The 25895-nt window shown below is 42.0% G+C and overlaps 2 protein-coding genes across 2 annotated transcripts in view; both read left to right on the forward strand.

The window, feature by feature from the left end:
• LOC109478211 (synaptotagmin-15-like) overlaps positions 1-1887 on the forward strand; it is a 6331-nt gene extending 4444 nt beyond the window's left edge. Inside the window, exons 9-11 of the mRNA XM_019779668.1 lie at positions 227-347; positions 631-813; positions 986-1887. Of these exons, the coding sequence (XP_019635227.1) occupies positions 227-347; positions 631-813; positions 986-1119 (438 nt within the window). The 3' untranslated portion in view covers positions 1120-1887. The remainder of the gene's footprint in view (positions 1-226; positions 348-630; positions 814-985) is intronic.
• Positions 1888-4540: 2653 nt separating this feature from the next.
• On the forward strand, positions 4541-24390 carry LOC109478356 (glutamyl aminopeptidase-like). The gene is made up of 21 exons (XM_019779883.1): positions 4541-4556; positions 5056-5760; positions 7250-7391; positions 7904-8035; positions 8652-8772; positions 9021-9175; positions 9832-9945; positions 14894-15028; positions 16567-16632; positions 17540-17605; positions 18342-18508; positions 18866-18948; positions 19372-19508; positions 20380-20435; positions 20936-21083; positions 21388-21461; positions 21606-21707; positions 22030-22200; positions 22684-22824; positions 23567-23648; positions 24089-24390. The coding sequence occupies exons 2-21, from the start codon at positions 5147-5149 to the stop codon at positions 24236-24238; spliced, it is 2856 nt and encodes a 951-aa protein (XP_019635442.1). The 5' UTR covers positions 4541-4556; positions 5056-5146; the 3' UTR covers positions 24239-24390.
• The last annotated feature ends 1505 nt before the right edge of the window (positions 24391-25895 follow it).

The raw sequence follows: 25895 nt of genomic DNA on the forward strand, positions 1-25895 counted from the left end.
GAGGAGAGGGGGGGGGCGTCACGAACAAGCCAGAAGTTATTGACGAATCAGCGGCCTACATTTCAAATTACGAGGTCGTAGTAGCATTGGTTAGCGAGCAGTCTGGACACTAAGCCATTAGTCGTTGAGTCTTTTCGATCCACGTCGACTTTAGGAACAATCAATTTTCATAGCAATATTAAGACAGAAACATTTTAACGAAAATATGCATATTGTGTTGTGCCAGGAAACGTCAGACCTGGGTGAGGTGCAGTTCTCCCTCACCTACAACAATCACCTGGAGCGGCTCACGGTGGTCGTGCTCAGAGCGAGGGGCATCAAGAAACCCACAGGGATGGCTGCAGTAGGTAAGTCGCTAGAGGGCGTCTTTTCTTCACTTCGCGAAACACGAGGTACTGACAGCCTGACTCAATCGCTCTGTTAGCGGCCGCCAGACTGATGAACTGATTGGACCAGCGAAGAAACATACTCCAAAAAACGAATCGTTTATGTCTAAAAATTGCAAAATACGCAGTACCTGGTCGGCTTAGGAACTGCTTAACCTCATTGACACATGTATGATCAGTACATCACAAGACGTTACCTTTAGCAGCACATCATTCCGAATGTTCCTGTAATTTGTACTTACAGACACCTGCGCACGTGTGACCCTGATGAATAGTAACCACGTGCTGAAGACAAAGAAAACCAACGTAGTCACCAACAGCAGCGACCCTCTGTACAACGAGAGCTTCAACTTCAAGCTAGGCCCCACGCAACTCGATACATCCAGCTTGAGCGTCGCCATACTACAGGTCACTCCAGGAGACGAAGGTTAGTGACGTGTGTTAACAAACCGCAAGAGGGCGCTGCAACATAGAGTACCTACCTGTCGACGAATTACAATTTGTCATCATAAATGCTTATCCTTTGGTGAAATCTGTTGAGAAAAACGCTGTCTCTTATGTCAAATATATATGCATTATTGTTTTTTTTTCATATGTAGGATACGAACGCCAAGTTGGGCGTGTAGTGGTCGGGCCGTTCATGTACGCCCGAGGGAAGGAGCTCGAACACTGGACAGAGATGGTCAACAACCAGAAGGACATGGTCAAAAGATGGCATGCTCTCACACAGTGACGTCACTCAGTCCCAGTTCTCGCGAGGGTAGACGAGAACATCGGCACTTCTCGCGAGGGTTGAGAAAAACATCGGAACCTCGCGAGATTTTGAGATTCATGTACCTAATATCCTTATAAGGATTCTAAGAAAAGATATATACTTAGTGAATGGGGGAGTATCTCCCGCCAAAAATGTTAAGGATTCATAAACGTTTGTGTTGTTGTTGTTTTCATAATGCAAAACGTTGAAAGACGGTTCAGACAAATTTTAAGTATAAAAAGCAGGCTCTGCCCATGAGGCGTAGCCAAAAATAGGGTTTACCTAGATGGTAGGCGTGCAACTATGTACTGTTTGTCTTATGCTCAGAATATTGTTAAGTACCTACAATCTGTTGTGTATTTGTGGATATGCATGTTTTTTCGTCACACACTATAAACTATTGAAAAAGTACATATTAGATGTTTAACTGTGAAAAGAATGATATAGTCGTACAAATGTTGTTGCTCGAAAGAAAAAGAGTTCTTGAAGCTGTAGGTTTCTTGGTGATGATAGATAGATAGATAGAATGCCTTATATGATACTAAGAACAAAACGTGATACTCGAAACTGTCAGGACGTCACGCCTATACTCGTGCCTGTGTCACCGAATTCTAGTCTTGAAAAGTTTGAAAACGACCGATTGAACGGTTTTGCTGTGTGTGTTAAAATCGCTAGACGGAGCTGCTGCTGGTTATCACGAGATGCAATTAAATGCTGCCTGGCCAGTTAGACTAACAGACATGTCAAAGACGTCTTTGATACATACATGTATATATATTGAAGAGTATTATATAATATAAACATGTATATCTGTTTACATGTATTTATGTCAGATAACACTGAACTTTTATACAACACAGCACTTCACAATACAAAACATCGCCATGCCCAGTGTATGTTAGATGCAGGTAGATATAAAAATGCCTGCAAAGCTCAATATACCTACACTAACCTGCATATGCAGGTGATATTTCAAGCCCTGCCCGAACGAAGTGTTTTCTAACGTTGAGCGACGCCCGTATCAGTACGTACCAAATTGTTATTTGCCTATTCGTTATATCCAAATATCCATATCGCCTATACCTACTTACCGAGCTAGATAAATGTTTACTTTGAGTGAAGATGAACTGTAGACCACACCACAAACGCAAACAGTAAAGTAACAATCACCCACTGTAGCTGTGATAGCTTTGAGGGCTTTAACTCGTGGGTTGTTAATTGACCTAATACTGTCACTATTTTTCAACTATATATGTATATGAAGCCGGGTACTCTCATTAGTGTGGATATGTGTAAAGGTAATTGCATGGGTTGGCTCCATAAAACTGTCAGTCATCGGATCCTCGTCTCGAGCTTAAATATTCATGCTTTTTCACTAAAAGAAACTTTGAGGGTTTTATATTGAATTGATAATTCACCAACACAAGAGACAAAACGACATCAAAACATCTGCTGTTAATTGTCTAAAATATAAATAGCCACTGGAGATGTAAAAGCAGCTACACAGATGGAAGCTTGTAGAGCTCTATAATGGTGATATATCGGCGAGAATTCCTTCGTTGACCAACACCAGTCGACCCGCGAAAATACTCCCACACAAGGAAGCTTCAACTGACAGCTGAACTTCTAAACTGTGACAGATACACAGACTCACCTCAGAGAAAACGTGATCAGGAGAGACGTAAAGTGGATTGGTTGGCACCTTGCACAGGCTGAACGAAGTATCAGTGCAGTTTTTAGGGCTAGGAAACACGATTTTTCAAAGCCAATATTCTAGTCACTTAATATCTACATGCTGACAAGTTGAAACAACACTGTCCCAAGTGTATATCAACATTCATGGAGCAAAAATCCCCAAATTTCTGACGGAAATTTTTACTATGGTTACTGGAAGGGCCCTGGGCAGATTTTTAGGGTACCAGCCAGAAAATAGAGGACTCATCTTGGGGCTTGATTCTGCAGTTTTAAATGCCCAAAGTATGAAATGCTGATTAAAATGTGCTAATGTCAAACAGCATGTATCAATATCACAAAGATTGCCTTATTCAGAATATTCCCAGTTTTGCTGCCCTGAAATCGCATTGGATGCCTTTACTCTGTTTGCTGGCTACACGACGCGTCTGGCAGTCCTCCGTCGGACGACTACAAACTTTGATAGTTAACACCTCACATTCAGGACAAGTTGGACCTGTCTGTTACCATAGTGTTTGAGACTGGTTTTCATAGTGATAAGAAACCCTGGACTCCTATTGGTAGTTCTGGGATTGGGAATGGCTCTCGGTGAGGAGGCCCAATCAGCTCCTGACAATTTGTGTAACACATGTACACATGATTTCCTATTCCCGTACAGCACAAATACTGGTGTAGCTGACGTGCGTTTTAAGGTAAGCTCGAATATCTGTATTTTGTTGTTTGTTTGTTTGTTGAACCTTTTTTATTCATGAGAAGCTGAAATTGGCATGAAGTCACGATGTAAGGGTCAGACAAAAAGAGAGATCAGTGCACACAACATCGCGACATATACATTCGACAAAAATCACATGTAGAGGAAGGACACAGATTGTTCGTATCAGTCGTCAGTACGTTGGATCTCTTTCACTTCACTCTGAAGGTTTCACATTCGGTCATACGCTACTGCCAAAACCAACTCGGATCCTGTCCCATAGAATAAAAGGTGGAGGTTGGCTATGATGGTTTAAGCTCTCCACCGGGCACAGTTGTATGTATCTAGGCAAACTTTTGTTGTGACTTGAACGTCTGACGCCTAATGACCCCTAATGAGTCTTAGGTAAGTGTGGACCAGAGTGAAGCTAGCAGGCGTTTCTGCAGCCGATTCGGGGTTATTGTAAGAAAGATAGTAGAGAATTCGAACAATAATACCTATAGTTCGTTCAAATTCTTAGCATGGATGTAGACGTATGCGTATTGCAAGTAGTGCCCAAAGACACGTACGAGTTATTAAAATTGACCGGCTACAGTAGATTTAAAATTTAAAGTACCCACGAGGACATGAATTGAAAAGATAAGAGATATTGAATACTATGAATTGGAAAAGATAAAAATAAGACATCAAAGTTCATTTCGGTTGGAAAAAAGGTTAAAGGAGTCAATAAGAAATATGGGAAAGTCACAATTTATCTTAAATGTCGGAAGTTGGAGCATGAAGTTCAGCATTTATTTCATAATGACTATAAAAGCTTTAGGTGAGCCCTGTCCACAGTCCCCTTGAGTTTTACATTGACTGATGCACACCTCTAACCGGTACATGCCAAGTTAATCAGAGCCCCCAGCATGGCGCACGGTACCCCCTCCGCGAGCCTGTCAGACCCGCAGACATCAGGCAGACGTTTTTGGGCCAGGAACGCTCACCACATCAGGTCGACTTAAAACTCAGTGGAACAGATGAAAACCAATCGGTATGTAGCTACATCGCCGGAGTATCTGGACATTCCGAAACATCACGGGTAGTCGAGGGCGTAGCAACGTCATGTGGTGATCTGACATTGTAGCAACTTTCATCGCAGTTAGCAGTCACGGAAATTTATCAGCCTAAATCTGTGGCCTGTGGGTCTGAGTACTAGTATGACTCTAGTATATTTGTGAACTCCTTTCAACAACAACGACTGATAGAATACAACGCTTAACGACGGTTTCGCTTTACTGTCAAATGTCGTTTGTACTTCGGAAACAGTCAAGTAGCATCCACAACACTTGACCCTTCCCGCCCTCTCCGAAAGGTTAAATTAAGATCAATTAAATCCAAGGCGACGGTGGGTACCACCTGGCACTAGTACTGGTGTGTTTGCAAGCGGCCATGGTTTTATTTGCTCTCCTTGTGTTTGAACAGGAAACTCCCCCAGTATGTGAACTGTAGCTAAATTTTAACTACAACTTTTATTTTCTGGAGAAATATAGACTGCCGGATCGTGACGCGTGACAACGCCCACAGAACACTTCACCGTACACCGCCGGTGGGTAGCTGGGTCTCCGGTCCTGTCCTTACATAATGGCATCCTGCCTGGAAAAGTTTGGGAAGAAAAGACTGTTCCTGCTCGTTGGCTTCCTGGTAGTCGTCGCGGCTATCATAGGAATCATCGTCGGCGTAACCTCTAACCAGTCCCCGAGCGCATCGCAAGGAGACTCCGATGAACACGGAGGCGACAAGACGACCAAAGCCCCCGTGGTTCCTACGGGTACTCAGACCATGTGGCCGCCGGGCAGCCCGTGGCTGACGCTCCGTCTACCTGACTACATCATCCCGGTACACTACAACCTCACCCTCTGGCCAGACCTCGTGGCTGATACCTTCACCGGGAAGGTGGCGATCGACCTGAAAGTCAGCCAGCCGACCAAGTACATCCTTCTACACATCAACCAACTCGTGCTCCAGACTCCCACCGTGTATCAGAAACTGACGGGCGCGTCCTACGCGGTCCTCCGCACCTTCGAGTATCTACCGAACCAGTTTTACGTCATCGAAATGTCCAGCGAGATTCCCGCGAATAACGGAAACGACGACGGGGACATGTACGTGGTAACCGTGGACTTCAGCGGCAGTCTTGTCGGACACATTGTCGGATTCTACAAGAGCACTTATACCAACTCCCAGGGTGAGACAAGGTACGTACACACTCCCATTAATCACATTATCCTGTTTCTAATTTAGCCAACACGTTTAACCCTTAAAACGGTTTGCTGGACCCACTGGGGAAATGAAACAGGGCAGTCTTGTCCTAAAATGACAACTTTAATCTTTTACACAACTTCAGATAAGTACCTTTCATTAGCTGAAGAGTAAATATGACCCTGATTATTACAATCCTGCAAATCCACTTGCTGCGGCCCAAACATGAAGTATATCTATAATCATAAATGTAAGTTATTGCATCATAAATCGGTTGCATCAGGCAGGTGACAGTTTTACGTACTTTGAGTCCTTGACCCTTCCCTTATCTCAGGTCGCTTTCCTTTCTCCTGTTGTGAAATGTTTACAAATACAATGTCTGCTGACGTAAAAACGACATCGCCTTAGTTACAAATCTTTCTTCAGGTTATCTGTCTCAATAGGTCTTTTCCATCCGGCTCAATATCGATCGGCAGAGCAAAACATCCCTTTTCATACCCGGTAGTTTACGACATAGTATAAACTGTACAGTTAGTTATAAGTTACAACTGTTGAAGGACTCTCAGAGTGTTTCATGTTGACGTGAAACACATGTTGATTTGTGGGAGGCGTGGGCACTTTCAGTAACGAACATCAAACAACTTCTCTTGCCTTTGAACGTTAACTACAACATTACGCGATTCAAAGTTTAAAAAGTTGTAGTTGAAATCCCATCATTTGAAATTATTCTTGGTCTTCTATCATTTATATTTCTTGGCGTTTTATGACAGTTGATGTGTTAGGAGGCGTTTCCTCTTGAAGTATGTAAACATGTTAAAAGCTATTGAACAGGGTTGCCAATATAATCCTCGAGTGCTACGTAAACAAAGATTCTGTTTGGAGCACAAAGAACTGCGTGTCACAGAACAACAGAAGACTAATATTTGTAACTGTTCAGGTTTAACAAGTATCTGTGCTAGTCACGGTTCGCTTCACTTACACAATAGTGCCAAATCCTGTTCTAATTTGTTGCTTACCTAAACCTATACACATAACATAATCACTAACTAGAAATTCACATTTGCAAATGCATAATGTTTACCTCCGCACATTGTCTCAAACACATACGTATATATATATATATATTCAGACAGGATTCACACACACACACACACACACACACACACACACACACACACACACACACACACACACACACACACACACACACACACACACACACACACACACACACACACACACACACACACACGAACGCCAACGGAAACATAACCTTCTTGGCGAAGGTAATTAAGTTACTAAAGCCGCTACAAACTATTGGACAGCTACTCGTGCAATGACACACTGCACACTACAAACATTGCTTAGATATTATCGCGGGATGGAGAGACACCCCCTCACCCTTTAATGGAAGCGGGACGGGATAATTGCCAAAGAACAAAGTTGAACACCATTGAATCATCTTCTCACCATTTTTAAACACAGGTCTTTGGCTACCAGTAAGTTCCAGCCCACGGACGCCAGGAGGGCCTTCCCTTGTTTCGACGAGCCGGCCCTGAAGGCAGAGTTCACCGTCATCCTCATCCACCAGCCGCAGTACATCGCCATTTCTAACATGCCTATCGACGTGAGTCAACCGTTTTATTATCATTACCATTTATTCACAGTAAGAAGGGCCTAAGAAGTTCGACCGACGATGATAGCATGGCTATTTTTACCTTCGCCAAGAAGGGTATGTTTTCAGGGGCGTCCGTGTGTCTGTCTGTGTGTCTGTCGGTCTGTGTGTGTGTGTGTGTGTGAATTCGTTTGTAAACACGATAACTTGAGAAGGCCTTGATGGATTGTCTTGATATTTGGTAGGTGGGTAGGTCTTTTATTATTTTAGTGAATAAATGGATGTTGTTATAGCACAATATAGGTATCATTTCTTGTTAAACAACTTGAAGGTTTATGATGTCAAAATTTGAAAATGTAAGAATCTTCTTTTTTTTTGTCCGCCTTGTTCTTTTCGCCCTATCGCATTAGATTTGGACTGCAGAGGATGTCATGCATAGAATTTACTTGCAGTGGCCTAATTATCAGATGTGTTGAAACATGGAGTTGCAGTGGCCTACTTATGGTTGAAATCTTCACCCCCAGGTGGCTTACACCAGAGGTGACGGGCTGGTAGAAACACATTTCCAGAGATCGGTCCCCATGAGCTCCTACCTCGCCTGTTTCATTGTGTGTGACTTCAAGTACACGGAAAGCGTCACACGTGGTGGAACACCGGTATGTATTACATATAGACTACTGCACATAGTGCAAATCGTATCGTATGTATATTAGGTAAATCAAGCGCTGTTCAGACGAAAACGGTGGAATCGTGAGTCGGGTAAATCGCATTACTCATATCTTTTCCGCGTGCCACATGTTCGTTCGGAATCGTGCCCAAGCACGATTTGGCTAAATTACAATCATTGTTATTTCATGAAAAGACACAAGGTGGCGTCGTATACATTTCAGAGGTCCCGTCAAGTCACTTTGCGTTCAGACTGAAGTCGGAATGCATCGAAGTCGGTTCGAAACTACCTCCCAAGGTGGTTTGGGATCGAGGCGCTTTCAATGCGATTTGGAGCGTTCAGATGGGGCTACTTAAATCCTGCTTCGGTGAAATCCACATTAAATGCGCTTTCACCGTTTTCGCCTGAACAGGGCCTTAGATATTTGACAACAGCTGAAATCTAAATATTACAGGATTCTCTCTCTGGCGCTTACCAAGGACATTTAACGTGTAGCCATAACCGTATGAAAACATACTTATGGAGTGTCTAATAAACCTCAAATGATTCCATAAGATGACTTAGATGTGATAGGACTGAAACTATTTCACCTCCATCCGCCACAGATTCGCGTCTACGCCACCCCAGACCAGGTGAACAACACCCTGTACGCGCTGGACATCATGAGGAACGTCACCGACTATTTCGAGGAGCTTTTCCGAATCCCCTATCCACTGCCTAAGCTTGGTAAGTTAGACTGGTTAAATATTTCATTAGGGCGTAAGGTAAGCATAGATGTCAAGACAGAAAAATGAACTAGAGCAAATATTTTGCGCAGAACCTTGTTATGAATATAGCTTGCCTATTTGCATGATATATACATATATGTGAAAACAGACCGTCTTCGTGGTATTGTCGCGGGAGGTTCGCGACGCCATCTATCGAACTTTTTTAAAACTGCAAATCGGTTGATCCGGTCTTGATCCTGTTTTCAGACCAGATCGCCATCCCTGACTTTGTGTCCGGCGCCATGGAGCACTGGGGACTCATCACGTACCGGGAGACCAACCTTCTGTACGAGGAGGGAGTCTCCTCTGCAGGCAACAAGCAGCGCGTGGCCAGTGTCGTGGCGCACGAGTTGGCCCATATGGTGTGTTATATATTTTATCAATTTTAATTCTATTAAAATCAATCAACATGACTGGAGTACATAGTACTCCTGAATTGCGTCGACTTTACAATATTAATGAGACAATTTCAAGAAGGAACACAGGGCAATTACATACATACGTACGGATACACAAAAAGAACATGCAACACGAAAAATGCTAAGCCTGCATTTGACTATTGTACAGTCGGATGGTGTAGTGGAGGAATTGAAATACACGCGAATATGTATCTTAAATATACACGAAGCAAATACACGTAATCGTAATAGGTCAGTATAGATGTATATCATTTGTAAAGGACAACATGAATCTTAGGCTTTATGAATGAGCAGAGGAGATTTCATTCGCGTCACATAGCGACTCGAATAGAAATTACAGACAATACATGTACGTATGTTTGTATGTTACTAGTAAGTAGACAGTCTCCATCAATAGACTTCAGCAGATTTTTCTCCAATTTAAGTTGATGGAAACGTACGTGCATATGCGTAATACAGAGATGGTATAAGACTTATAACTGTATGTATTACATACTCCCTTTTCAGCAGACTACATTCGGACGTTTTTACTGATCCAAAATGTTGCTATTGATGAAGCCAGTGACACTACATCTCTTTTTTTCCCCACGGTTTTTCAGTGGTTCGGTAACATTGTCACCATGGAGTGGTGGGACGATCTGTGGCTGAACGAAGGTTTCGCCAGTTTTGTGGAGTATCTGGGCGTCAACGAGGCAGAACCCGATTGGCAGATGGTAAGACGTTGGTGAAATTACTGCACAACCTGTTACTAGTATTAGACATCATGGCGTAACACTCCATAATGTAATTCCAGCAAACTTTACGTTTATTTTATCACCACGGTCACTGATAGCACTTAGCATGGGCGCCATCTAGCGACTTCAATGATTTGCACAGGATTGCACATATTTTGAGTATACTGTATCCAGACAACATAGATTTCAACCTTAATACATTTACATCCATTAGTTCGGAAACATAGCACAAAGGCTTCATACATATCACAGAAGACCATCTTTTCAATAACAAAAAACGTGATGCTGTATCTGAAAATTGTAGAATGGCATCTCCGTCTACCACAAATGACGCATTTTGAAATCGGCACTTCGTAATGAAGGGAATGACTGTCACGTCAACACACTTGTAGCATTATGATATACTTGTGTAGTTAGAAAATAGCGAGTTTTCGTGTGTACTGTGTACGCGCTTGTATATGTATGTGTGCATGCGTGCGCGCGCGCGCGTGTGTGAGTGTGCCTGCGTGTGTGTGTGTGTGTGTGTGTGTGTGTGTGTGTGTGTGTGTGTGTGTGTGTGTGTGTGTGTGTGTGTGTGTGTGTGTGTGTGTGTGTGAATTAATACGCATGTGCGTATGTATGAGAGAGGGAACGTTTTTGTGTTTGCTTGTGTGAGCGTGGTTGAATGTAGAATATTTGGTCCCCCATAGCATCACACATATCCTGTAGTACAAACCATCACCACGACAGTTTTGATAGTCTGTCAGCGTTTTATATCTGAAGGTTACACTGATTAGATCATCTCCTTTCTTGCCTGTCAGAATAGGGCTTCAATTTGAGAGAAGGTAATCCAATTATACTTCTCCACCAATCATGGGCCACATAAAGGATCCTGCAAGATCAATTAGTCTTTCTACTTGGTTTCGGACTTTGCCACTAACTTGCTTGATTAGAAACCTTTCTGACAAGTACCGTTACTAAAACGTGTGAAAATGACTTCGCGTCTGTATTGAATATACTAAGACTATTGCACAAGCATTTTGCTGGATATGTCGTAAAAGGGGGAGGGGGCACGCTTCTTATTCTATTGATAGTGTAAAGTGGTGTTCCTATAATATCTGGCAAACAAGACGTAATGCTTTGACTATAACTAGCTACCTGTATACCACAATATATGGTCATAAAAGCAAGCATAACCATTTGATACTTACACATAGGGAGCTTAAATAGCATTAATGCAGGTATGAAGAGACTATATTTGCATCGTATTAAACTTCGCCTGTTAGTATGATTGCAAAAGAAGTTGTAGCGTATTGTGCCCGCCTAACTCACGCAATTAAGTCTACTAATGTATGTCTAATAATAAAAACTTGTGGGTAACGTAGGTATATTTTAGTCGTTGTTGTTGGCTGTTCAGGATGTTTCCTGGATGATTGAACACATCGACTATCTAGTCAAGACCGACATGTAAGAGTCGTAACACGGCATGTCTAGTTAGTCAGATTCATTCCTTGGGTTGTCGACCGTGTTTCTGTAGCTAAAAATGGAAATTGGGCAATACAATCAACCTTTTTGCTAGCCTCTACTAGGCTTCGGGGAAATAGCAGAACTCGGTCCATAGAGATAACATGCCGAGGGAGTTGGTCCGCTAGAGAGTACATTTTGCCGCACCAGAAAATGACCGAAAATGTACACTCTAGCGGACCAACTCCCCTGGTATGTTATCTTTCTATTTGACCGATTTCTACTCTTTCCAGCCGCCTCCAGAAGCCTGGTAGAGGCTAACGTTACATTTTTGGTACCAACCATGGGTGAACAGAAGCTGTCATTGTAGCTTACAGAAATTATGGTAGGCCAGTTGATAGTGATGAAAATAGCTACTACAACTTTTCTCTTCTTCTTGGTTCTTTTAGGTAACTCGCTATTAACCAACAACATATCTTCTCTAACAAACAGAAGTAAGATCTGTCAACATTCCTTTCGTATTTTTGTGTTACAATAGAAAAGTAGCAGAAAACTGTAGCCAAATCGCCTGACTTAATCAGTGTATGCAGACTGTAGCACTTTTTTGGACATTTGCTTGGATGAAATCGGGGCATTGACCTTGCTGACGGTGGACTATGAAAATATAAGAGTGACAGTATTTCTTTTTAAGCTAAACGTACTGACGCTACTGGCCTGGCCTTTCACGACATTTTCTGACATTAAAGACCATTACCGATTTTCTCAAATGTATCGTTTTTACACGTGCCATTTCGTAATTACTTGTGGCCGGCTCTCTCCTCGCCCATAATGGCCGGTAAGTGTTTGTAAGTGACGTATATGACAGGAGAGCATCCGCGATGGTGGACTTCTGATCCGGTAATCCGCCCTTCAACTATCTGTTCTAACGTTCCATCAAGCGAAAATAGAATTGATTCTACATTAACAGAGGCTTGAGTATGATAACACGTTCTCTGCATGACTACGGTGTATATAATGATGCTATTGACTTTCTGCATCGTTAAGCGACAATGGTTTAGTGTGTCCACGTTTTGCGGCAACGTTCTGAGGATAATTTTTTCCATTCATACTGAGTTTTCATAGTGATGAGTGCTTGCTGGTTTCGCTGAGAAATGTTAAAGTTCCGCAGCGGTTTTTCCGTTCGTCAGCCGCGAGACTTGTGTGACACGCCGTGCCATGTGGTCCCATTACTCACCGCACTTCAGGTGTTCCGGGGCGACCTGGGTGCGTATGGGCGCTGCAGATAGACGCCAACATCATTTTTCATGTTTGATAGAGACGTGCCCGAAGACAGCTCATTGCGCTCTTATGCCTCATTTAATTGGAAAAACGCGCTCAATTACTCGTTATCTACCGGCACATAGTCGCTCGCTGCAACCGCGGGGTACACATCCCTAGAAACCGCTCAATACGATCGACGGGATGTGCCCGGATCAAGGGAAAATTCCCCCCACCGACGCTTTGTTTTGCAAAAGGTTCCACGGGTACATGACTAATGATAGGTGCTCCAACTTTCCACCGTAGTCGTAAAAAAACAAAGTTGGCACTATCACCTGCGTCCCAAGGACGGTACAGCCATCTAAACGCCTTGAAGTACTGTGTCACGACAGTTTCAAAGACTTGTAAAACACCTGATCAATGGAAGACCGGTCGGCATTGTTTCTTTACACTTGCCACGCCAAAGGCAAGACCCGTGAATTTATGTGGGGAGGAAGCCAAATTAACGTTAAAAGGAGGTGCGAGGCCTTTTGAATGTAAGCGGGACTCCCTGACGTCGAGACCGATGCTTCGGCGCATTCAGTATGGCCTTTCCGCAGTCAGGAAAGTTTCTTGCGAACGCGGAACGAGGAAGAAGGATTATCAACGCTCCCTCCCATCCTGACACACTTTTCCCCCGAGCTGCTTAAAGTTATTTCGAGTAAATCATTAATAGCGGAATTTAGCGTGAGAGAGGCACAGCGTAGATATATAAGCGCTGCTCGTATCTCTCACAAACTCAATACCGTTCAATTCTTCTTCCTTCTACTAATTAATGTTGGCGATGCAGGTACTGTTAGCCGCGCTCACATTGTCGTAATTCCTCAAGTCTACCCACCCGCCCGTCTACATCAAGGGAAATTAAACTTGAGCCCGTGTTAGAGACTGCAAAATTAATTAAGACGCCGACGGTGGACCAGGTCTCCTGGGGATCCGCCTAAACGCCGAAAACGGTGGAGCAGCGTAAATTAGTAGCGTTAACAAGGAAGCCACAGACAGGGAAATATTGACGGGTGCCTCAAGTACCAACCCTCGTCTTCGCAACATATCTGGGCTATCATTTTTCAGATTCCTATAATTGAGTCCAATGGGAGGGTACGGAATCGACTCAATGTAGACTCTTCAGTCATACGTGGAAGGTGATTAATCTTACAAACTTACAGAAGACAGAGTTATACAAGCTTCTGGTAGACATGCAGAACTAGAGAGGTTTTGAGAAAGTTTGGTTGGATATACTAGTACATACCTGCGGTTCTACTTGGAATGAAAAATCATGTTTTTTCTTGCGTGGTGGGGAGGGTTGAAAGAATCGTGAATTTTGAAAGAATCGTATAAAGACTATATGGTCATTGTGTTCAATAGAATGCGTTTTTAACAATTCACAATGTGCGGTGATCTTATTTTTCATGGGCTTTTTTGTGACTCAATGCTGTGTACATGTACATGTATGTGTGTTTCTGTATTCATAGATGTCACAGTGTGCCTGTGTGCATTTGTGTGTATGTGTGTACATCTCTCTCTCTCTCTCTCTCTCTCTCTCTCTCTCTCTCTCTCTCTCTCTCTCTTTCTCTCCCTCTCCCTCTCTCTCAATCTTTGTGCGACTCGTGTGTGTATTTGCCTCTAATAGGAAATGTCTCTTTTAATCCGTACGCATCAATGGAAGGAAATCAGTGTCCTACTAAAAGTGGGTTATGTTTCTTAAAGGTGATTAGTGGAAAAGATATCCCGTCACATTTTATTGATTGAAATTCGGTACAGACACCTGATCATTGATAGGAATCATTATAAGGAGGACTCTATCAACAAGTTAAAGCTAATAGCAATATATCAGAAACTAGGTCATTTGGCACATGTAACATTTAAAGTGTCTGGCGCACCTAGACAGTATATCATTGATAACGTTTAAAATAGATGTTACAAGAACAGAGTCGTACGTTTTTCAGATACAACGACATCATTTTGACTCTACTGACAAGCTGGTATATCTAGAACGGTTCACTGCTTGCTGAATACAGCCTTCAACTTTTACAGTTGTTTTTTTTTATCTGACATTTGACTAGCATAAAGTTCACGTCCCAGTTGGCGATTTTATTTCCAGCAAAGGCCTCTTTAGTAGAATCGTCTTTGAGCGGCAATTATAGTGGATCTGGAAGTGTCTTTATCCCCAGTTTATCTCTCTGTCTTCCAGCTGGACCAATTTATCGTGCAGGATCTACAGCCCGTGTACGGTCTGGACGCCCTGACAACATCCCATCCCATCATCCTCCCTGTTAACCGTCCTGAAGAGATCACCGAGATTTTCGACTCGATCTCTTACAGCAAGGTGTGTATTATTACCCGCAGTCACAGCATTACCTGCAAGCTTTAGTTCTTTCAAGCAGATTTATATGAGATATTCTAGGAGGAGCTTTTTTTTTCAGGCTTCTCCTCCTGGACTATTTCTCGTCATGACCATGGCATTTATCAACTATGTACAAAGAGAAAGTATGTTGTTCAAGTTAGTTGAGCGTCCGTATGTTACGTCCATACGCTCTCAAATTCAACTGATTATAATTATATCATAATAGAATAACAATATTCTCCCGTATGGATCTGAAGTCTTTTTAAGAAGGCTTTATTGCCTTACAATCTTTGAAGCTCCATGATTTTATTTCTAGTATATAAGTCATTTTTAGCATTGGAAGGATTTGCAAAATAGAACGGACTGGGTTAAACAAAGCTCAACTCCAGCCCAATATATCATCTATATATTTACCAAACGCTGCCACCTAGAAAACATAACAGTTTACTTTCAGCTAACACTGTTTAGCTGACATAGCCTGTGCCGAACGACTCGTATCTTTGCACGAAGCTATCGTTATCTTTTGTTGCCTGGAGAGAATATCGCGATAAATCAAACTGCTCGGTTTAAGGTGCTCGTGTTTTTAAAAAGGAAGAGGAAGCCTATTGACTTTTCACGGGGCCAGTGTCCTCTATGTACATACACAAAAAGGTTGATCAATGTGTGATGTAGATATCAGCCCGAGTCAGATATGCGAGGAGAACTCTGACATTTCGTACCTATCGACCAACCCCCTCCGTGACATTTTGGGTCAGGAAGTAGCGGTCTCGGATTCTCCACTCTTTCGGATGCTAAAAACGCCGAGTGACCTCCAACGTAGTATTGTATGGCCTTTCCAATGCTTGTAGACAAGATTCATGGTGCTTTTAGCAAGGTTCCGGAACCCAAAATGGAACACACAACCAACGTATGATAACTGATGGCTGAGGCGGCTTGGTGAATGGTTCGGCTGGTGGTAGAGTTAGGCAGATGTTTTGGCTTGATGTATCTTCAAAGAGTCTGTGAGTTAGTCTAAAATCAAGCAGCAGACTCTGAAGTGATGGATAGGCGAGTTTTTGAAGATGTTCACTGGTAACCTACACAGCTTGCCAGGCATGGATACTTCGTATCATCTGTTTGGATTTTGTTAGTCACCGGTACAGATCAATAAAGAAGCAAAGTATAACATGTAGAAACATTTACGGAGATCTCAAACATATGAGGACAAATGTAAACCGGGCATTTTTGCTTTTTCATCTTGGAGTAAATTTTTCGCAGTAATAAACAAGTGTTACCAAAGATGCGCTCTCTTTGGGTTCCATATATCTATAGAATTTTAGAACCTTTAGAAGCTATCAGCAATAAAGCTGAATATAAAAGTCATTAACAATGTACACATTGTTTTAGCGACATCATGGCGTTTTCCTTCCAATGTTTATTTATCATAGCGGTTCTTTCTCATTTCTACATGATGCGCAGTGGATTATGACTTATCAAACACACAGCTTAATTGACTGTATGAATCTTCTCTTCCTCCACAGGGGGCGTCTGTTATCCGTATGCTGCGAAGTTTCCTCGGGGAGACCGCCTTCCAAACCGGCATCACGGTACGTCCTGCGACTTCTTTTAATTCACCACTGGTGATTAATGGGATTGGCTACAACGACATTGAATAATAATCTTATTAGAAACTCTACGGGGACAACAGTGTTCGCCGAGTATTAAAGGGGATAAAGAGTCGGTGCTTTATTATATCATGTACGCCATACGTCTGTGCACATTATCAGTTCACCACGTGTAAGCGATGTTAAGATATGAAATATTGATATTTGCACTTCACAAAGTTGCACTTCACAAAGTTCAGACACATATATCATTGGTTGAAGCCATTCATCATACTTTTATGTGGTGCGTTGTTTAGATTATACATTTACTCGAGGGTTTAAAACATTTCCGATTTTACCAATATGCTTTGACGTAAACAAATGAATCAGTTTAGAAGGGTTTTCCAAAAGTGAGTAAGGTATTATATAGTAGGTGTTAAGTTATGTTATTTTATATTTTTCTAGTCTTACAAAATGAAGGTATGTGAATCTACTACCACAAAAAAGCACCACGAAGTCAAATTTGTCTTTGCTATGTGTTGTATAAATATTATAGAATACCTCAAAACTTGTGTTGTAAAAAGATCACGAAAATGCCTCAACACTTGATGGACAGGTATCCTTATCTTGCAGAGAAATCTAGATTGCTCTATCAACATGAATGTATCTTTGTGACGTTTTTCGGTGGAGTAGAATTCCCAACGCTCACCAATTCCATCCCCATTGCCTTGGACCTCATTCCAACCACCAAGCCAAATGCCAAGCATGGGGTCACGAAGGAATGCAAACGGCCACCTTAGCGAGAACGGCAAATTGCGAGGTCGGAAAAGTTGACTTTTGCTTGATTGAACCTATCAAAGAAGTTAATAGCTAATCCCCGCACTTGTCAACTTCTATCCCTCCCTCACAGCAATATCTGACGGACTTCTCCTACAGCACGGCCCGAACAGATGACCTGTGGAGCGCGCTTGGGGCGGTAAGGTTGTAAAAATCATCTAAAAGCCATCATTGTAGACATTTTCTTACAATCCTCCCGTAGCACTGTCCATTTAGCGGCGTGAAAAATTTCCCATGACACCCCGCTGATGAAGCATCATGGGAAATCGACAAATGGCGTGATTTTGGAAAGGTCAAAGTCAAAATGGCGGAATCCTCGAAAGAGTGAGAAAAACTACTCAACTGGTAAATTTCCTCATGTCCAAAGCAAACTACCGTCAGCGAGTATTGACGATGACTAAATGTGGATCGACCTGTTGAAGAGTCTGTAGATAAATACTTCAAATGAGCTGGAGTATGTTAAATGAAGCGAGAGGACTACCACCGCAGTTTTATTGTCACGGTATCCATATTTAAAGCAAAAGTTGCTGATAATTCATTTGTCGCAGAGTCTTCGACGACGAGTTAGTCAAACGATAATAATCAGTTAGGCAAAATGACAACAGTACAGAGGTTCTCCATCACATAGCTACTTTCATTCATGTCGTATTTCACCCACAATAGAAGATGAGACCCTAGTTCCACATTAGTTTCGTGTCCGTACTTTGGGATATACAGTAGTTAATACTTCGGTCAAGGGTACTATCATTGTCGTAACCACTCCTATTTGTTAGTTTGGCCTAGGTGTGCGTTTCGTACAGTCTTGCTTGCAGTTATACATCTCTATGTGGTCTTCTTGATCTCAAATTTCAAATATCTCAAACCAATCATTTTAGGCCAGCAATCAACCGGTCAAGCAAATCATGGACACTTGGACCAAGCAGATGGGGTTCCCGGTAGTCCACTTCCGCAACACGAGCTCGAGTCTACTGGTCACTCAGGAACGGTGTCTGGTGGACCGGACAGCTGACACCAGCAACAGCCAATACGACTCACCGTACAAGTAAGTACTGTTAACATGTTGTAGCCTTTCACCTTTGGGGGATCGCTGAATCATAAACCATGGTTTTATAGTGGTGCTAATAGACTAGCCCCCTGTTATATGTTGTGTGGCCCAAGGGTATAGTAACGGAGATACATATGTACATGTATAGTGAGAGAAGAACATCATTCTTAATCTAAGTGGTTGTTACTAACACCGAGTAAAGGGGCATGTACCAGGGTACATTCTGGGGCTTCCAAGAAGGTATAGATAGCCCTAAAATTGACGATTTGTTGGAAAGATTGAAAGGGTATATTTTTAAATGACCCTCATAAACTTTGCTGAAAGACATGTTTGACATACATGTGTATGTTGCAGTTATACGTGGTCCATCCCGCTATCGTTCTACCAACTGGAAACTAAAGACAACCCATGGAATGACGTCATGGATACAAAAGAAGGTAACTACATCTGCCACGACGTTTGCCATGACCAGTCGTCCAGCATTACATCACATGTATTATGGGAATTACATGTACTTCAAATATCAGCGAAACACATGTGGGCCGAATGTTTGACTACAAGCAATCGTTGATTATTGTCGTAGCCATTAATACAATTGTGTAATGCCCAACCAAATGTTTTAAAGCACGCCAATACCACACCTACTCACAAGACCTCATGCCATTGGCTGTTCCTGCATTCAATACTAAGTATACGTCAACCAAATGTTTTAAAGTACGCCAATACCACACCTACTCACAAGACCTCATGCAAGTGGCTGTGCATGCATTCAATACTAAGTATACGCCAACCAAACTAGTCTATATCCTGTAGCTACGTCCACGGCCTAATGTATTGTACATGTGTTTGTACCACCACAGTTGTTATAACGAATTGGCGACCCGACTCGGCAAAGAAGTGGATCATCGGAAACGTCAACCGGTACGGTTATTACAGGGTGACGTTTGACGCAGACGTCTGGGCCGCCGTGACGCAACAACTTCAGGACGATCACCTGGTTAGCAGTCATGTTTACTCATCTATTAATTTATCTTTGAAACATATGGGTAGTTCCTTCAGCCGTTGACGGCTGATTTCCAAGGGAGCCCATGGAAGCATGATACAAGACAGTAATATAACACAAAATGATAATTGAACATAAGAATATTAGTAAACCAATTAGACAACAAAGGAACTTGAAAATCATAATCAGAATACAATAGTGATAATACAATAATACAATACAATAATTTTGTTGTAATAAGAACATGGCATACTACTATGCATAGCAATTACGAAGGTCCACAGCGACAAGGTTTCGAAATATTGGAGCAGGACTATATCGTGAGCTACAGAATGCGGAGTTGTCGTTGTAGGTCTTCGTAAACAATAATCTACAGCTCATTCCGAAGATGACGTGATACTGATACCATATTAGTATGTGTATGCGACCTATTTACGAGACTGCAACATTGTATTTTTACTAAAAGCTATATATTTATATAATCATTGGATTATTCAAACACACAATTCAAACACACAATATAATACAATACAATACACAATGCCATCACTTCGCTAAATCGTGTGTTTTTGCGCGTTTAACAATTATATAGTTAAAATGCTGAACGTCACATCCGTGTATTAAAACAGTGGATTACATATACCATTTAAATCATAGAGATTAAGGACTGACAGACTATACTTTTAAAATATGGACAAGGCATGGTAATGTGCTTCTGTTATATCGTTCGGGGCGCGCTCGCTGGCAATTGGTCACGTTTTGTTTGTTGTCTCTTATCGGTAGTGTTCGTGTAATGACGAGTGCTGAAATGCCATCCAATGGAGATATTGTTTTCAACATCGTAAATGGTTGACTTCTTCAACAGATGTTTTCAGCCGCTGACCGGTCTGGACTTCTCGACGACGGCTTCGCATTGGCACGGTAGGTCAAGGGTCATCTGTTGAGATTACAGAGTGTGAAGAAAGGTCTATTTGTGAGTCCAGACTGATATCTTATACTTGATTCAAATTCAGATATCGACAAAACTAACTACTCCACTAGTCTTCATGGAGGCCTTAATATGTAGAAATATTGCCAAAAGGATTCCGTACACTGCACGAAAAGTTGGATTTACCAAAGGTAGTAAATTCATGTAATGTTTACTTTGTATATAATATCTGGCTTTACAATGGTAGTAAATAAAAGTCAAGTCCAGTAATTTCATTCATAACCCTGGGTAAGTCCAGAATCACCGTACTTGACTTTTATTTACTACCATTGTAAATTCCAGTGGTGCTTATTAAAACACACAGTAAACATCACCCAAATTTACTGGTATTTACTGCCATTGGTAAATCGAAGTGGTAGATAGGAAAAAGACTTCAACAATCAGTCCAGTCACTGTTACGGTATCCCACAAAAACGTGATGTTCCATTTGTAGCGGTGGATACCTGAGTTACTCGGTGGCTCTGGATCTGACTAAGTACCTGGACCAGGAGGAGGGCTTCCTCCCGTGGGACACCGCAGTGTCGTCCCTGTCCAGCGTCACCAACCTGCTGGAGAACACCGACCAGTTTGATGCGTGGAAGGTAATTATAAGATAGAAACGTACTGACGATGAACAGAGACTGCGGACGGTATAGACTTCCTGGGACTTTTGACAGGTTGCTGATGACGTCACGTGTCAGTAAGGTCAAGTGATATGATCTAGGTGTTTGGAATTTCCGAGAAGGACTCCACTATCACAGTCGAAAATTCGTTTATATTTTCAAATTCCGAATTAATTTTCCGAATGCTACTGTTTGTCTAATCATTTCGGCCTTTATGTTTGGATGTTTGAAAGCTTTTCTAACGGTACAAAGTTACAATGTAGAGTCTATTTTATTTTCCCAGAATTATTGCAGCAGCAAAGTCCGGTCTTTGGCAGACACTTTGGGATTTAGGGAAGGTGGAACACATCTTGAACAGTGAGTAATTCTGCTAGTCGTAAAAATATAGTAAACGTAAACAAATAAACACAAAACACACACACACACCTATGCAGCAATTTTATCAATTTTAGTGTTCTAGAAAACCTTGCCGAAATCCTGTTTACCTGTCTGTTGCCTTAGACTTCAACGTTCAAACGTCTTGGGGTTTGCCCTGAGGACCGGGGACATCAATGCCTTGAACAATGCCTCCGCCTTCTTCCAGCGATGGTTACAGGGCGAAAGGTAAGTATGTCTCAACGTGTCGACACCATGTGTGTGCTGTATCGTTGATTCTACATCTATCTACATGTATCTACAGTGTTCAAATCTTACAAATCTTATCAATTGATAATTTATCTTTGACATACTAGTGGAACTCGCTGTCACCAAGTACAGTAGGGGCATTATCATGAGATAGTTTTAGACAATGTTTAAATTTAGATGTTCAAAGGTTAGTCGTAACAAGTCGTTTGGTGTAAAGCCCCGCGTGCTTGCGAAGCTGGTGTGTTACGCCGAAGGGCGGTTTTACCGGCTATACAGATACAGATACTATTATTTTCCCCAGTGTTCCTTCGGCTTTCCGGTCGCTAGTATACCGATATGGCATGCAGCAGGACGGAGATGAGGCGGCATGGAACTACATGTGGAACAAGTACAGTACAGAGACACTGGCACAGGACAAGATACGTCTTCTCTACGGTCTGGCATTCGTGCCTGACGGAAACCTTCTCAGAAGGTTAGAACCTTCAATATTCAAATCTATAACGACTTTCCTTATGTCTTTGATTGTGGCAACAATAGTAATCTCGCAGTTGTGATGATTGTCTTACATAATTGTTTCCAGATGATGTTATCCCTGTGCCTGACGCCATGTTGGTGTCCCTATTTGCATTTCAGTGAATCAGACCTCAAGCATTTTAGGGCATATCAAGATCAATTTTGACCCTCTTAAACCGCTATCAATATGTTCAGCTCAGAGGAGAGAATACTAGAATCGTTATCAAATATTGTGGATGAGGCACTGAGATGCTGCGTACCATTTGAGCTACGATCCGTTGAAATGCTAATATGGACACTAACATGGCGGTCAGCCCGTTCATACTCCATTGATATGAAAAGTGAATAAAATGCAGACTGAGTATACTCATGTGAAAAAAAAGTATCAGTCAGTGAATACCTACGTGAAGGCTAGTGAGCTAATAAAGTCTTGCCGTTCCAGGTTGCTTGAGTACAGCATGGATGAGAACCTCATCCGGAGTCAGGATTTCAACTCGGCCGTTATCTACGTCTCCTACACTTCACTCGGCCTGCCTATTGTGTGGGACTGGGTACGGGAGAAGTGGCCAGAACTGGTCAACAGGTAGCCTGAATAAATCATGCTTTTAGCAGACGTTCTGCTGGCCAGGTGCCTAGAAGTTTTGTTGGTGACATCCTAACTCTCTCAATGAATGCATACATACATGCATGTACTAATAATGAAGCTTCCGAAAACAGGTCCATCAGGTTGGTAAAGTATAGGATACAGAAGTTTTCTTTTGCACAACCAATTCTCTCACCTCAAGTGCTGACGTTTCGAAGTGCTGAAGCTCTAAGGAAGAGTCTGATAGACACCATGTACCAAAACGTCAGCACTTAAAGTGAGCGAATTGGTTGTGTAAAATTGGTTGTGTAACAATGAAGCTGCCAGTTGCTATGGCTTTGAAACACTTATGACTAGATTCTACGGAGATAGAGAATCATGAGCTCCTACTGACTGATGGGGCTCTGGACATTGTGAGTTTGTGTTACACAGACAGTGAACGGTTATCAGAAACATAACATCTGAAATATCATTTGATACTGTTGACTGTTACCAGTTCTTTCGACCATTGCGAGGTAAGAGTGCCATGTAATGATAACAGGTCTGAAGCGGCAAAGGTAGGTAGCTGAATTAAAGATCACAATTCTATCTTTCATACAATGTTCATACATTGAGTTAAAATGTGATTTTTTACCTCCATGCATACGATTCAAATAACCCGGATCCCAGTGTTTTGCCTTGCAACCATCAAGTTAAGTTTTGATATGGAATCAGTGTTATAACTTTCGATGTTATGTTGCAGGTTCGGCTTGGACTCTCGAGCCCTGGGACGCCTCGTTCCCAGCATCGTCTCAGGTTTCAGTACTGATGCTGAGTTGCAGGAGGTAAGGCAGTGTGAAAAAGGATCAGATACTAAACGTAATGTTACGTTAATGTCAAACTTCTGGTGTTCTCATTCATAAGTTTGAAACTAATAATTTCCAGTCCTGAATTTCAAATATTTCAGTGGCATCATCATCATCATGTGACGGATTTCTAAATACAGTGGCAAATTGGGACTTTGCAATGAGCAGCCATCACTAAATAGGGACGCCAAGGTCAATGACCTGAACCAGATGTCTGTCACCATGGTAACTGGTGTTGGGTTACATCATGTTGCAATTTCAAATTCTATAGCAGAGGGGATTTAGACTCCTGTCAGCATATATCTGAATGTGTTTGAAAAAAGAATTAACAACAGATATGCGAAGGTAAACGTTATGCATTTGCTTTGTAAATGTTACCTTTCCATGATGCTTGTTGACGATTTTCTGTTTTCCCGAAGGTGCTGGACTTCTTTGCCCTGTATCCAGAGGCCGGGGCAGGTGCGAGGGGCCGGGAACAAGCATTGGAGAGGATCCGCAGCAACATTGCCTGGCAAAACGCCAACTTAGACCACATTAAAAACTGGTTACAGGACAACAGTGCTCGCTAAAACAGGTCCATGATATATGGTTGTATCTTGGCGAAATCTGAAGTGCCTTTCAGGAATGTGTCAGGAATCAACTATATCAATAATGTCATCAAATTAGATATAGATTCCTAGGGAGTCCTTGAGTATATGGGCAAACACACCAAAAAATGTTTCTTTTATATTCTATGCAATTTTGCAACGTTTCCTATCCTATGGAACATACACCACAAAGAAACACAAATCAATGTGAAATGTCGTTGATTTCACACAAGTAACTCTAATCAATTTGTGATGAAGGGAAGTTGTAGCGTCAGGGAGTACGAGATGTGCACCAATTGTGTGCCTTACCACTGTGGTACTTTTCTCCATGACTTATATTTTTATATTTCATGATCGAAGACTACATTTACGTGTAAAGAGATGACAATTGAAATAAATGCCTGTATTCAAACCAAACATTGAGGTAGAACTATAACTTTGTCACCAAGTGCCTCAACTGTATTATCTTCTGCGAAGACGCCTGTGACCTCGACCTTCAATAGTTCTGTCTTATGGCTACAGCTGACGTCACATGGTGTTATGAGAATTATATCTGCTTCTAATTGCTTACAACTGTCCATGCCTCTCGGTATTTGGGGAGCAAGACCTTTTCCTTTGCCAAGTTATGTTACGGACTTTTGGTGTGGTGAGGAAGTGAGATGATGGATATGCCCCTCGCTCATTACTCGCACTTGCAAATAAAACATTGCCTCTCTATACAGCTACCAGTGACGTCTTGATGAGTTAGGCGTTGTGGGATACACACCAGCTGTAAAAAGGCTTAGTTAGGGATTAGCAGACATTCGTAATATTCATAGAAAGCTTGTTAGCGTTGTGCTTGCAATGTATAGCTATCAAGAGGCAAACCGATTTTCATTCAAATGTATGCTTTAGGCTAGAGGTACTAGGTATTTTCTCAAAGACCGCCTCAATTTCTAAGTCAGTGGATCTGTTTGTAGGGTCTATTGCTCCCTGTGATTTACTATTCATTGAAAGTGCTGACCTCATAAAGAATGAAGCCGGAAATAAAACGTTTGACGAAAGGTAGCAGTCGATGGTTGCACTATGTATGATCTAGTTTCGGTTGCAACGTTATTCGATCGGACATGACCTCACCCAACCTTATAACATTATACAACAGCTATTGCTATCGGCTCTAATGAATTATACCCAACAATGAAACGGACAAGGAAACGATTCTCGTGATTTGTGTTAATTGCTTGGGGAAAAGAGGTTATAAAATTTTACTGACTGCTAATTATAGAGTTTTATTGGCTCTGTATAACCAGGTCATGGGCTACATATTTAAACCTGAATTATGAAGCGTTAACGTTTCTGCCTCTTCGTCATTACTTCTGGGTGTGGAAGTATTGTTATGGGTGGCTGGGTTTGTGACTATCTGTCCTAATTACTTCGATGGCACTGTGGGTGGGAGGTGACTTTGACAGATGATTGACAGGACGGTCATGCCTGAACGTTGATCATTAGATATGAAATGAAACATACGCAGCTATTTTTTTAGCTATCTTCAATATTCAGGTGATCATTTCGGTGGCTTTCAACAGATCAGTACGGTACCCGGTCAAAGTAAACTTCATTATAGTCCTAGCCAATCAGACTGCTGAATTCTATGACCAAC

This window comes from Branchiostoma belcheri, unplaced genomic scaffold (genome assembly GCF_001625305.1).
Source record: "Branchiostoma belcheri isolate BF01 breed outbred unplaced genomic scaffold, Haploidv18h27 scaffold43, whole genome shotgun sequence".
In the NCBI taxonomy this organism is placed as follows: Eukaryota; Metazoa; Chordata; class Leptocardii; order Amphioxiformes; family Branchiostomatidae; genus Branchiostoma; species Branchiostoma belcheri.